At 39.2% G+C, this 15,728-nt stretch overlaps 1 protein-coding gene across 2 annotated transcripts in view; it reads right to left on the reverse strand.

Annotated features, from left to right (window-relative positions):
• The window catches only part of LOC105930810 (mediator complex subunit 13L), a 126,632-nt gene that overhangs the window by 79,567 nt on the left and 31,337 nt on the right, over nt 1-15,728 (reverse strand). For both annotated transcript variants that reach the window (XM_036140171.1, XM_012869183.3), the window contains exon 2: nt 13,756-13,993. In XM_036140171.1, coding sequence (XP_035996064.1) covers nt 13,756-13,993 — 238 coding nt within the window. The remainder of the gene's footprint in view (nt 1-13,755; nt 13,994-15,728) is intronic.

A 15,728-nucleotide genomic window follows, 5' to 3' on the forward strand; every position in this document is an offset into this window, starting at 1 on the left:
GGAGATGACAGTCATACGTAACTTTGTCACAAGTTATGACTGGTAAACATTAACCCAGCCTTCTTAAAGGCAATAAAATCCACTACCGCATTGTCATCTTGTTAATTTTGCTAGATTCATAAAAAGTTCTGACAGCTAAGATTTAAGGTTTATTCACACCAAACTCAAAGAGAGAAAAAAAAAATCTCAGTTTTACAGTTCATTAAACATGCTGCCTTCTCCTTCTGAGTTACGCTTCAATTAATTCAGAAAAACATATTTTTAGTCATAATTGAAGACGACACAACTGTGTTAAATACCTGCCTCTAATGAATTAATTACCACATCTGCGAGGAGAGAAGAAAAAAAAAAAAAAAAAAACACGTCCTTGTGCTTTCACATTTGCTGCCTTTTAATATTTTAATCCTGAAGAATAAAAAGCACAAATGTTTTGACTGATGCAGAGGCGCAGACTGTCAAAGCCTAGTTTTTCTTTTCTTTCTTTCTTTTTTTTTTTTTTTGTAATATAAGCCGTCTCAGGTGCATATAATTAGAACAAATCAAGCAGGAGCGTTTATCTGGTGCAGGAGTTACACCCCCCCCCACCCCCCACGCGAGAAAGCACTTGACTGTTCCTCCTGTCAGGAGTTCATTCTGCCTCTGCAAACACTGACAAGAACCCTTAATAAAACTTTAAGCCTGCTCAGGGAAGAAAATGTAAATCCAGAATTGGTCGGCAAGAGCTGCAAAAAAAATAAAATAAACAGGAAATTATGTGCGGCGCTTTAATAACAGAGCTTCCTCCGTCGGCGGATCCATGACAGTAATAACCTCAATCTAACCTGTATTTCTGAGACAGGCGGCTGCCGGTGGAGAGGGTTTGTCTCCACAGGCCAGATTATGAGTTCACAGCCAGACATGGACAGATGGAGGCAGAGGTTAGTCCTCCCTCCTGTGCTCTGCCACACACACACACACACACATTTGGCAAGCGCTTTTTCACAGGACAATTACCTTACGACCTCTGCCAGCCCACAGGCACACACACACACACACACACGCTCACACTGGCAAACACACTTGGCCAATTACGAACACACTGAAGGAATGATAACAGTCACAGAGGAGTCACTCACACAACCTGTCGTGGTGTGCACATACACACTCTACAACGCCTCTAGCTCTGTAAAATATGGCAAGCATCTCTGTTTCTGAAGGGCACAGCGCCCATCTGTAGCTCGAGCACAGAGAAGACAACCAGACTGTCAGAGCCTCCCCATGTACTGCATTTATTAGAGATTTACTTTATTTAAACCCTGCAAATAAAGGACACTTTTGCTTATTGCTTGTTGACTGGCTCCTATTATGCTGATAATGCAGAGCCATGTTTTTATTCCCTCCGATCATCTCTCAATTAGAGCTCACATTTATTGCACCCGTGCTCACAAGAGAAGTACGCAGAATGAGGATGAGGATTTTATAGCTCCGATAATTTGCGAGTCCGTCTTGCAAATGCGAATTTCCAACGTTTTAAGTTCCCAACAAAAGGCCGTGTCCCAAATCGCAGGTTAACGCAAAGACACATACCTGTACACCCACGCGCACGCGATTCGTTTGAAGACGAACTGGTTTTCTGACAGGACTGGCCTGTATGAAGCTCCATCTTGCCATCAAATCTTTCCTCTGCTTGCAACAAAACAATTCGCGCAGCATGATGCTGCCACCACCTATTTCCATGGTGGCCATCGTGGTTCAAGGTGATGTGCAGTCCTATTTTCCCACCACACGAAGACTTTTGCAAGTCCAAAAGTTTAGGTTTGGTCTCATCTGGCCTCTTCTTCAACATATTGAGTAATTTCCATAACGTGTGGCAAACTTGAAATACACTTTATTGTAGCTTAAATAAACACACACACACACACACTGGGGACTTTTGAAGGCAAGTGATAACCTTGCCTTTCATATGAAATCACATAAAATACCAGTGAAACACACTGAGGTTTATGGCTGTAACATGATAAAAAAAAAAAAAAAAGTTTAAGGGTTATGAATAGTTCTGCCAGGTAGTGTATTAGCCATGTGATGGACTGACGAGAAGTCCAGAGTGGACCCCGCCTCTCGCCCTATGAACCCCGGAGACAAGCACCCCCCCCCCCCCCCCCCGCCGCAACCCTGCATGGTTGAGTGGTTCTAGATAAAACACAGATTGATGGTACTGTTTTAAAATGTCAGAACAAATAAACAAGAGAAAGTCAAACACACACTGCAACAGCTTCATGCGTTTAACACAAAAACATGTGATAGGGTCACATTTGGAAGGGGAAACACCTGCTACACGTGGCTTATTTTATGACCCTCTAACTCCTTCTTATTCTCCTGCATTCACCTTGACCACACGCTGTTTCAGTGGCACACAGGAGCAGCACCAGCAGCGTTATCAAAGTCATTAGCTCCTAGTTCTCTGCGAGGGAAACTCCTGACTAGACGGTGTTACACCCACACCACTAATCCTATTATTAGTATTCTTCATCCCTCGTTAAATGCATTTGCCGGCTTATAAATAAACGGGCACCCCATTTTTCAGGGATCAAGCATAGCTTTTATAGAGATTATTTTGCAGATAAAAAAAAGGAAGCATAATGATTTGTAATTCATAAATCATGAAGTCAATGTTGGGGCTGCCATGGCGGCAAAGTAGTGCCTGTGCGCTCGTTAATGAGGCCGTGTTTATGAGAAAGTGCATCTGCAGATTTAATGACTGCTTATGTTTGCTAAAGGTGAACTGAAAAGCGCTTTCTATAACAAAATGAGGGGAAAACAAAACTTATTACAGAGAAAATTATCTTATATCTTGTGTTTTTCCTTGAGGATGGAATAAATCCAAATAGATTCCTAAAAAAAAAAAAACAGCATAAGTACAGCACCCTCCAAACTTATTGGCACACAAGATGTATAAAAATCTCTGAAATATATCTTATTGCTGGAACATCATATGACACAGAACATTAAAGAAAGGTCTTACAGCTAATATCAGAACATTTATTTAGTGGCAATAAAATGTTCAGAAATAACACAACCAGAAAGCGCCACAGCTAGTGGCACCCCTAACTATTGCTATTAAAAAAGATGCAATTGAAGCATTTTCCAACTGTCCATTAATAAATAATTCATAATCCATTATGTTTATACCCCAAACAGGAAGTTCCCATGCAGTGCAAGTATGACATTTACAGACGCTCAATCCTCTCTGCCACTTTTCAACATAGGAAAGATAACCAATCATGCCATGAAATAAGCTAAGAAATTGCTGCAAAAAAAGCTAATATTTATGCAGACAGGACAATAAAACAGCTGGCTCTGTGACAAACAAGGCTGAACGCGGACCCAAATCTATCCTTTTACCATGCAAAGCCAACAGGAAGTTAAGGGAGGCCAACAAAATCTCTAAAGGTCCCTGTAAAAAAAAACTCCAGCATTTTTTATGGTGTAAGATTATGCTACTGTAGTAAAAAATGAATATATTTCAAGGATTTTTACACATCTTTCCCAGGGGTGGTAATAAATGTGGAGCATGCAGAATGTAGGATGAGGAAATATGAGGTTTAATAACAAAGCCTAATACTCCATTTAGAGCCAGAGTCAAATCTAAGTGTTTTGGTATGGACTCATTTAATGAGTCATCTTTAAGTGTGAACGTCCCGGCTCCAAAGGAGAGAGAGGAGACTGGTTGGCTGCTGTAGTGACTGGGACAACCAGACATTTGCACCTGAGCAGAGAGGAAGGCGGCACCTGACTGTGGCATCGGTTTTGTTTTGGAAAAATTAGGAAGCAGAGAATGCATTACGCCCTGTCAGTTTAAAGATAAGAGAAGTTCTCTCACTCTGCAATTGTGGAAGCAGATAGATTTGGAAGATGCCGAAGGTTGAAATGTTGGTTTTACAACAGGGAGGAACTTTTAACAGACCTCATATTTTATTCTGCTGAAGGATATAGCGTAAATGTAGCGTAATGTAGGTTGTGTTACAGTATGTGAAGAATCAGTTGGCTAATGCTGCAGCACAAATGGGGATCAGTAGTTTTAGGTTAGTAAAAAAAAAGCTTTAGTAAAAAAAAAGGATGATTTAGTTTTTGCCTTTCATCTCAGTGGTGGTCCACTTGCATTATGGTGACACAAAACATGTGAAAAGAAAGTGCAGGAGGCTCAATATTTACCCTGAGGAACTCCTCTTGTATCTTTAGATCTAAAAGTGAGTTAGTCTCTCTTAGCACGGCGCAAAGAAAACAAATGTCCTCTTGAAAGACAGAACAGCAGCAGAGATGCCTGGTCATAATAAAGAGCAGCATGTTTGGTTAGTATCAGCAAAAAAAAAAAGGAACAAAAACTCTTGCAAAGTATCAAGCATAGTGGTGAAGAGGTAATGATTTTGTCTTGTTTTGCAGCCACAGGATCTGGGTACTATAAATTACTCTGTATGCCAAACTATTCTAGAGCCAAACGGGAGGACCTCAGTCAGGTTCAAATGCTGTGGTGGGACCATATATTCAGCTGTGCATAAACAAATGTCAACAAACCTCCATGAAATTAAGCAAACTGTAAAAAAAAAAAAAAAAAAAGGCTGGGCAAAACCAGAACAGTCTTTCAGTCAAGTCATACAGCTACGGAAGTACTTCAAGGCATAGGGTGTACTTAGTTTTTCACTTACTGCTCTTCCTCTTCCCTGTCAGTAATAAACAAATAGCAGGCCAATCTATTGTGTTTTTTCTTTTTCTTTCCCATGACTGCATATCTACCAAATTAGCCTTTGTTTTCAACTAATAAAAGACTTCAAGTTAAACACTGGTATTACTTTAATTCCCAGAAATTGATTTTTTCCCCCCCATGTAGAAAAACACCAGCTCCATTCCACCGTTTAGGCGCTCTATAACCTAGGATTAACATTTCCATGTTGTGGAACAGATCAGCCACAGAGGAACCTCTTATGTGTTACATCGTTACAAGGCTAAATGGTTGTTATTTGGTTCGACTGGGCATATTTTTGGTTTGTGTAATGTGGCTGCTGACTACAGACAGCTGTGACTAAGGCCGTGTTTTATATCAGACTTGACTCAGACACATTTTTCAGCCATTTGTCTCAAAGGGGAGGAACGGTTTTATCAAGTTGAACTTTCTTGTTGGAGCCTTTTAGAGAAGCAAACACACATATAGCCACAGTCATAAGTGTCAGTTAAAAAAAGACTATAACACCTGACTATGTCTTTAACCATTTGATTTGGTTTTACAATCTATACCTGCAAATAGAGCTGTGGGAATTCACCCACACCCGAAATAGCTGCAAGTATTTTCTCTCAGTGTTTAAAACTCAATTAGTTATTAGTTCCACATTTTTCTAGACTGAGTATTCTACAAAAAAGATAAGATAGGCTTTATTGATCTCACATTGGAGAAATTCACATTCACAAAATTCACAAAAACATGTTAGATATTTATTTATGATGTCACTGCATAATAGCATAATGTTTGCATCATGAGTAGAAAAGCACCAATAATTGGTCAGAGATCAGAATTGATCAATGTCTCTTGATCGGCTCTGAGCGGCAGGTCAAATATTGATTTTTTTAAAATCCTATTCATTCATCGCATCACAACTAAGACATGCTTTGATGTAAGTTAGGATAATTGTGTAATTCCATCATTTTTCAAATTGATTCAAAACTACTACCTCTGTCAAAGACCCTGCAGTACATGTTTTCTCTTTTTTTGTGTTATAATCCTTAGATTGAAAAAAAAAAAATTGTATTCACCTAAATAACTTCTTCTGTAAAATGGCAAGGTAAAGCCAAAACTGGGAAAAAAGACCCAATAATTTTATATTCTTATCATATTTTCTTTTATAAAATATTTGTATTTTTATATTTCTGTGGGCATTTTCTAAGAACTTAAAGCATGGTACTAATGAAATGAAATAAAATAAAATCCTGAAATTACGGAATCATAACTTTAGATGAGAAAAACCTCCACTTATGCAAATAAAAAATATAAGCAAATGAAAAAGAAAACTTGTTGATATTATTTTGGCTGTAAATTGTCAGTCAGAAAAAAAGATCCAAATGTCTTGGACTGAAATCAGTCCAGAGTTGTGTGTTTAACAGCATCAAGGCTTACAGCGGAAAACTGGTTCCTCGAGTGGCGATACTGGTGGCTCTTCTCTGCAAAACGCTGCTTAAGCTCCTTCAGATTTTAGAGCAGCATCACACTGAGCGCTGTTTCAACGTTGTTACAGACAGATTCCGAACGACACTTACGATAAAGTTTATTTTAACAAGTACATTTTTGCCTAATTTTTGTGCTCACTATCTCCTCTGTCACTGATCGCATTGAGTGCATCAAGTACACGCCGATGCAAAAACCTTCTAATTTGGGCTTGTTTTGCCTCAAGTCACCATCTTCCTCTGTTCTTATTCTGAATTTGACCCTCAACCAAAACTACAGTAGTAGCAAAAAAAAAAAAAAATGAAAAAGAGAAAAAAAAAATGAAAAGAGAGAGAAAGTATTTCCTCATTGTGAGCTCCAACTCTTAACAGTATTGAGCCAAGTTCTCAGTTGAGATGGGATCTCTTAGTTGGTAAAAATGCACATTTTCTGACGATAAATAACAAGGCTGGGAAATAACTAGTCTGTTTGATTCACACAGATAAGGCAAATAACATTAGTTAGAGTAAATCACAGATTACCATATCATTGCTAACAGTATAGCCAAATATTTATTTTTTTCCATTTATGCTATGAATAACAAAAAAGAAAAGGAAATACTTTTGCTTTGTTGCCGATCATTAAATCTGATTATTTTCACTTTATGAAGACAAAAGCGTGTTTAGTTTCTTTGTAACACCCTTGACTTTCAGCAGGAAAATACTTTCTCCAATGCAACAAAAAAGCCGCACTGCACGATAAGTTCATTCATTTGAATTATATTTACTTATCCAGACATGTCACGTCTGCATGCATAAGGTTTGTTTGCTGCACAAGGCAATGCACTACATTTAAGTGGTAAAATCTGACATGATTTTGGGCTTTTGTTTTGAACAGAGAATTGATTTACAAAACTATAATAATAATAATAATAATAATAATAATAATAATAATAATAATAATAATTCTTGATAAGGCACACATTGCAAGAAGAGAATGTATTATTTGTTTGATATCAATGCACTCCATTTTTCCAAGACCAACTTTTAGGGTAGTTTCTTTATTCTAATTATGTCCCTTTCCTTAAAATTACCCCCTAATTTCAGAAGACAATAAAAATTTCCCATAATTTTCATGTAACAAACACCGCTGGCCTTGGAGAAGCCAATGCTTTTTGTCTCAAATGTCATAAAAGTACCTGAATATGGGATAACCGTGTCACCACCAAGAGACCAGATTTTGTCATCAGCAGCATCTATCCTTGTATGAGCTTTAGGAACCTTTAGTGCCTTTCTGTCAGTGTTATTTATCACCTTATTGATAGGTGCATTCTATAACAGCATATCAATATCAGAGGTCTGGCATAAGAACTATTGGCGTACTGCCATGAATTGCCATGGGCTATTCAAATTATAGCACTGGATGAACCTGTGTGTTTTTATAATCATTACAGAATAGCAACAAGCCAATAAGCAGTATAAATGACAAGATGATTAAAATATTTGTTTGCTCAGTTTTTCAGATACTGTAAAGTAGTTACGTTTGTTGGTCCAATGATCTCCAATAACCCTCCTTTATTGACACATCGTGACCTCGGTCCAATCATAGACATTAGTATCATCATTGTTTATAGCTATTTGATTACAATTAATCAACGGTTCTCTAATAAAAAAAAATAAACAAGTTTTACACAGATGTCGTTGCATTGAAAAGGTAAACAGAAGAATAATTCCTTCTTGGATTGAATCGTTTTAACTTTACCACCTTACACAAAAACACACTAAAACGAGAAGTGCGCTTTTGTTGATATCGCGACGCACAGGACCGTCTCTGTATATGGATGCAAATTTACTGGATGTTGGTCGACGCCTCTGTGAGATAAGGTCCAGACTGTGAGTTCCTCTACTGTGACATTAACCCTTTCCATGTTCGGTTTGAGAACGCACGTCCGCAACAGCCTGCTTATTTGCTTGCGCGAGTGCGCATTCATATTCATGTCTCCGTGTCCAAAATATGTCACTTTCTCCCTGGCTGGGCTGGCAACACGCTGATGACTCAGCCCATTCAGCACATTAATCCTGTTTCTTCGCAAACTGTACTCAGCCCACACTGCGTTTTTAATATGCTGCATACATTACGGACCATCTGATTTCAGGGGAGCAAGTCGGTGTGAGTTGAACTGGATGCTTTAAGGTTTGTCGTTAGGAGCCCTGACAGGGTGCTGCGGGGGCAAGGACGGAAAAAAAAAAAAAAAAAAAAGAAGTTCCACTGGGTCAAAGATGCACACACTGTCAGAAACTATCTCAGAGCCATGATCGCTCAGCATAAATCAACCTTTACACCACTGCATCAAATACAACACTTTACTCTGTGACTAATTACTTGTATAACCTATCGCAATCTCACTTTAATACAGAAGAATTCAGGGAAATCACTGAATTTAACAGTGAACCAATGAAAAGTGGGTACTTGGTGAAATAAAAAACAGAGCAAGTTTGTAGTCATGGCCAGCAGTGGTGAAGGAAGAGCAAAAGGAAGTGGTTGACATCTTGCTCTACTGTAAAGATCACTTTGTTTTATGCCTTACCATGAAAACATACCCTAACAACTTTCCTTGTTTTAGTTCTGTAATTGATCAAGAAGTCTATTTAAAATCTTCTTTTCAAGGCTGTACAAAGACCCGTGAATCTAATGTCACACTTTAATTATGGTCTTCAGTAAGTGTCCAGAGGTGTTAAGGTGTATTTTTATCTTTAAAAAAAGCTCACAGACTTAACAAATGAATCCTAATGAAAGAAAGCAAATACATTTTATTGTGCTAAGATGAGCTCTATGTTCATGCATTAAAAACCCAGTTCTCAGGTTCTTTCGGTGATACTTCACCTATCGGTACTCTGCTATAACATTAACATTACTCTAGTTTCAGTCTTTTAATGATCTGGACAGACATCAAGTATCATCAAGTAGGTTTTTTCATCATAAGCTTTCGGATCACTTAATTACTGAAATCTCTGTGTATGTCTGGGCCCTACGACTGTTTTGTACCGACCATGCACACTTTCTTTCCAAACCTAAAGAAGTTTTGCACCCTGTTGAACAACTGATTAGTTGAATAACTTTTCATGTTCTGCTCATAATCTAGTTGCACTTCAATAAAATGTGGTTATGCGATTGCAATAAAGATTTACCAGCAGGAAGTTTGTGTTTGGTCATAAAGCCTCATATTTCATAAGAGTAAACTTGCCCAAATTGTGATTAGAACCATAATTTATAGATATAGGGTATAATGGTAAACAAGATACAATTAAAGGAGAAAATGTAGCTTTTTTTGATTGTCATCCCATAATTGATGAAAATAATTAACTAAACTAAAATATAACAACTAATGTAAAAGGGCTGAGGAGAGGTAGGAAATGAATTGCTTATGGTTACAAAATGAAAGTAGATTGGGACAAAACTGACACAAATGAGCATTAGATAAGGAGGGGGCAGATTATTCAGGGGACTATTTGTTATTGGCATTGTATTATTTTTGTATTTGAATGAAGCATAACATTGCATTCACAACATTTTAATTGTCCGTACCCCACGCCCCTCACAGCTGTTTGCTCTGGTCCAGCGAAGATCCGGTGCCTTTGTAGATCAAGGTCAAATTATTGTCCCTCGGGAATCGTTTGGAGGGAAAGCCTCCACGCCGATCTTTACCTTATTGTTCAGGTCACAGAGCCAAACCAGCTATAAACCATGGTTTATGTTCAGATGTGGAGTTTTTCTTGGATTTACAGATCAAATTTAGAATAGGTTATACCTTACCATTGCTTGCATGATGCATAAAGTCGTCCATTTTCCCCTGTTTGCTGAAATTTGTTGTGAATTTAAGTAAATACAGATTTAAATCAACAGTTTTCCAATTTTATTACTGTGAAACCTTTATTCCTTGAGACACGAGTTCTCATTTACAAGAGAGACCCGTTGGAAAATATTTAAAGGACCCTCATTACAAGGCTTGCTAAAATAAAGTGTCCCAACAAAGAAATTAAATGTCATTTGTATTAGAGATGCTGGAGTTATTATATAGTCTACTGACAACAATCTTTTGTGTGTAAAATTCGGCAGTCCTATTTCACATGGCTGTGTAAGGCACGTAAAGCAACATCCCATTGCTACTCAGGCAATTAAACCTTCTGAAAATTTTCCAGGCGGACATCAGTCCGCGCCTTTTCACGCAGAAATCCGCACCGCTTTAATTTTCATTTATGACTCAAAACATGAAACAGGCTGCTAATTATTCACACGGTGACAGCTGTTGCCATTCTGTCAAATCTGCATAAATCAGCCAGTCGTTTCTGAATGGAAGAGCGTCTCCGTCGCAGGAATTAACTCACAGTATTTGTGTGCGGATGTGGGATCGATTAGCAACGACAATCATTAATTTGTTACAACTGGTTACTCTGGATATTCGCTTCTGAAAACCCTTTGGTCTTCATAAACAGAAAATAATGAATAGTAATTAATGCATGCTCTCACAGAAGCTGGTGTACATCTTATAAAATAAACTCTTTTATTTGGAATTCCTTCAAGATGTACATGTAAATCAACACGGGGGACAATTTTCTGAGAATCTATGATTGGAGCTGATTGTCTAACACATAAAAATCAATATATAATTAATAAATGTCCCGTCGTAATGAAAAGCAGCAAGGAGCATTCAAGAAACCGGGAGAAATCAGATGAAGAACAAAGGATCGCAGGTGTTAGAGAAAATAGGAAAAATCTCATGAGGGAGACAAGAAACAAAAAAAAAAACTGCAGGAGGAAGAATCAAATACAGCGAAAAGATGTTGAGGCTTTCTGAGACTTGGTAGAACACTGATATTCCCTGTGTTACAACGGATTCTAATTTGGAGAAAATCCTGCTTCTCTTTAATTAACAATTACCAAATCCTGTTCACACCCTAAGTGCTATTTTCCACGCTTAATGGGAGAAATAAAAAAAAAGGGCCTGTGAGACTTTAGAAAATAAGTGAAGCCGTCTTGTTATCATGACTGAAGGAAGACTGTTGGTGCCTGTGCATTTGTGTGCGTAGGCGTCTGTGTGCATAAGGTAGCACCTGTTGTGTTTTAAAGCAATCCTCCTCAAGAAACACTCGAGAAAGCACTAAAGCACAGGTTGTAGTAGTAACACTTGTTTTCTTGCTTCACTCCTCAGGTAAGCAGCTACATTTTTCTTGAGCGTCATAAATCCTCACTCTTCAGATTAAGGGAAAGAAATCATCTAGAGATGAAGACATTTTTTTCTCATCAGCGAACGTAAAAAAAGGCTAACAGATCGCAGTGACAAAAACTACCTTCAGAGAGGATCGCTGTTACTGCATCAGAACAAACCGTCTGACAACGACGCGTTGCGACATGTCTGTGGTTTAAGCAGTTAACCGGAATGATGAGCTAAATACACCAAAGGTTATCCTTGTGAGCTTTCAGGCCATGTCTGCCATGAGTCATTTTGTATCTGAAAATAATGGCCGCCTTTTGGAAAACTCAAATCTAAGGTGAAGGTCTTCATACTGTAGCCGATACACAGAGACACTGCTGTTTACAGTTAGCAACGCTAACGACGCTAACCCTGCTAATCATCAATATATCAGGGGCAGCATGAATACATGATTCATTCTTCGTTTACTGTTTAAAAATCACACACACACACAGTGAGACATCGCGTATGCTCTTAGCATAAATGATAAAAATAAAGAACAGAAACGCCAAACTCAGTGCAACCGCAACCTTTTGGGCTACTTCTGTAAACTCCTGTGCCACGACACAGATCAGTCATTTATACATAACTGATTTCTAGTCGGTCAGCTTTAGCAGCAATCATCAATTTCACAACCAGTTTAGTTAGAAATATTCCCTTTTTTAACAATCTGAACACAGCTTTGACAAAATAAGATTCAGATAAAAAACAAAAATTTAACAGCAAAACATTACATTTCTTTTAGAACACAGAAACCTGAGACTTGAAGAGGAAGAAAAAAATAAAAACGTCCTTTAAAACACCAATCTGCTGATTATGTCTTTATGGTGTGAATGAATAAACAGACAAATAAAATCACACATTCAGAAAGCGGCGACACAACTGCAGCAGTTCCAAATCAATAGCCATAAAATGTAATTGAATAGTCTCAGTTATTATCAAGTTTACTGGACCTCAAAGAGAGTCATAATCAATATTTTTTCGGCAGCCATTAGCAGCACGTAAATTGGTGAGGTAATGCTAAAAATTTCACCCTCCTACGTTCTCGCTTTATGGCTTCAGGTAATGAAGTTTTTTGCTCTCAAAAATCAGATCGCCACGTCCTCCTCCCACCGCACTGACTCATTGTGTTATTGTGATAGTTAGTAGCCCGTGTGGATCTTTCAAAAAAAATCAATAAGCACGACAAAGATACATAATTCAGGGAGGTCATTGTGTACCACTGCAGGATGGGGCGCTTGTTTGGTTCGTAAGTGCAACTCGATGCAAATATAACTCTCTGCTGCTCATTTGTACCAAGTAAAAGCTCTCCCTGCAGCAGCAGTTAGAACATTTGGCAAATACTTACTGCAGCCCCTGAGAGGCCCTTTTCACATCAAGTCAGCTTATTAGGTAACTGATACTTCCACCTCTCAAACCAATATACCTGTTTTCCCCTCCCGGCTGTTGTTCTGCAAAACCAAGCCCATTATAATCCCTCTCCTGTTTCCCCCCTCTCCCCCCCCACTGTCTTGCCGTGGCTCGGTCGATATGTTGGACAGTCGTACGCGTGCGAGGAGAGATAATGCAAATGTCTCTATAAATAGGGACAATAACGCTGACAGTAGCACTCTCCGAAGTGAGATATCTCAGTGTAATTTTCACCAACACGCACAGGCACAAATCCAGGTATCCGGTAAACAGTGGCGAGGGAAGTAAAAAAAATAAATAAATAAATGCACTCCGTCGCTCTGTGCTTCATCAGAGCCGCACTCCTGGAGCAGCACAAAACGCTTGAGTTTGCAAACCAAACACATTTCACATTTATGCTATACGAGGCTCAGAAACAAGAGGGCTCCACAGAAAACAGATCAATGTCTCCAGAACGTCTTGAACAAACCGCACGGCAGCTCCAATCTGCAGCCGACTAAATAACCTGAATATTGACTCTGCTGTACGTCGGCCTTTGCGGCTCATGTACTGCATTATGTGCAGGCACACTTTAACGCTTTGATCCATTTGGTACTCGTGCGGCTCACATCTTCACATCTCTGGCATGCGCCTCCGTCGCATCTTTCTTCAGCAGGTTTTTCATTAAAAAAAAACCCACTAAAACCACAATAAGCCCGCATCCTATCCAACATTTCCCCTGTCTATATAAGTCAGCGCCACGTAGTAAAGAGTGGCCATCAAATTATGCCGCATGTACAACCCTCTACCCCAAACTTTGGTAGCACAATGGAAGCTGAGGTAAAGACCGATGGGATGGAAAAATAATTGAGACGGATAGAGCCGAGCGGCGAGCCCCATCCTTCATCTCTGTCACCCTTTTTTTTCCCCGCCGTCTCTTTCTCACCTTTCAGCTCGTGATGAATGACTTTGGAGAGGTTGGGCTCCTCGCCCCACCAGAAGATCCACAACTCCCTGGCATCGGGCTTGATCTTGCGTCGCCACACGCACAGCAGGTTGGCCTGCACACAGTGCATGAAGCTGCGCAGGACCGGGTCATCCTGAGCCGGCGCCGAGATCACGGGCCCGTACTCCCCGCCGCTGCAGAAGCTGTAGCAGCGCCATTTGATGCCCGTCAACTCCGCCTGGAAGAGGAGAGTGGTGATTAAAGCAGTGCAGCGGTGAACGTTTAGCTCGTCGACAAGCTTAAAACGAGTTGTGGTTAGGCAAAGTTATTGCTACAGTCTGTTCAGAACAGGTTTGGCTTGTGGCTGTGTCCGTGGCGCTATAATAAGCAGGACGAGGCACCTCAGTTAGCTTGTTGATTCACACAGAACAATATAGTCGGATTTCAGATGTCTTACTTTAAGTACAATTTAATTTCTTAATCTGTACCAGAAACCAATAATTTATTTTTTTAAAAAGGCCTCAGTTGACTGTGTAAAATGTTTTAAAATGTCTTAACATGATCATATTCCTCTACGTTGGGCACCAAAACAGTTTGTAGTAATTTTTCTGGATGGGTTTTTAATTTTTCTTTTTTTTTTTTTACCTTGTTCAAACAATGCAGAGATGTTGCCTTGCTGGGATGGACAGTTTCACCCAATCCCAGCAGTCACTGCTTTCTACCTTGCAGTGCATGGTGGTGTAGAGTAAATCTTGTTACAAAAGCCCAAGTGTGAGGGAATGAAGCCGATTTTATGGAACATCGAGTCCTACCATGTATATGTGCTTCTTTTCATGCACTCTTGGTTTCAATAGCACAAGTGCATTGGGCTCAAGGGTGTTGGGTTTACCAGTCTTTTATCCGCTGTATCAGGAGTGGGTATGTTACTTTGACTATGACAACACCATCTGATTTTATATTTTCCGCATATTTAAGCTATTTGGGAATGAAATTAAAATAGTAGTTTTCAGCATCTGGCCTCCAAACGTGAATTACTCTTCACCAGCACAGAGTAAAGAGTTTGCGTATCTTTCTATAAGATTAGGTCAAGTTGTGATTGAGTTATTGCTGTAATATTTCAATAATTCAGCTGTAAAAACGCTGTAAAAAGAGAAAGTTGCGACATGTCCCAGAAATCTGTGGCAGCCGGGTTTACCGATGATCAAAATATGTTTGCTTTAAAATGAAATGCAAAGGAAGGTCATGCAAAACCATTATTTATCCTTCGATGCCACTGGAAAAACACGGCAGATATGCAATGGTGTTATAGGGTTTTAATTAATTGAATGTCAGACATCACAGACGGTGGGCGTACAGGTAAATAGAGCCGAGAGCGGGAGGAGGATCAAATCACCACTCCAACTGATTGTCGTGGAGGATGTGAGGTCACTGGTGCTGACAGAGACAAAGCAGAGTTATGACTTAAGGTGTGCATAGATGTTGGCGAAAGAGCATACCCAACATGACCTGTAGCAAAGGTTAACTAATCAGGAGATCTGACTGTTAAGGAGCATAGCTGTACCTTAGTCAGTGAAATGATCTTGGTAGGGTTTTATCCACAGTTTCTTCTGAGACAGACAATCTGGTAATCTGCTATAAACTACCAAGACCAGCAGCAGGCCTTGCTCAAAACGCATCTCAGGGCGCGTCCGTCCTTCTGGATATATTATCAAGGCAATACATTGTGGTTTTCAAAGTTCATTCAGGGTATAGTGGTCCTAATTCAGGAATAAAACATTAAGAATTCTGTCTTTCTAATTTTTTTAAACAATAAGATTTGCATCCTTCTCAAACTGTATTCTGATGTATCTGGGATCAAGGTAGAAAAATCCAATTAAGGTTTAGCTAACCTATTTTAGATTTAAATTTTTTTAAGATTCTGAACTAGAAATCTTAAACTGCAGTAGACATTCCCTAAATTGAGTGAAATTGCC

The sequence above is a fragment of the Fundulus heteroclitus genome, chromosome 8 (assembly GCF_011125445.2).
Source record: "Fundulus heteroclitus isolate FHET01 chromosome 8, MU-UCD_Fhet_4.1, whole genome shotgun sequence".
Classification (NCBI taxonomy): Eukaryota; Metazoa; Chordata; class Actinopteri; order Cyprinodontiformes; family Fundulidae; genus Fundulus; species Fundulus heteroclitus.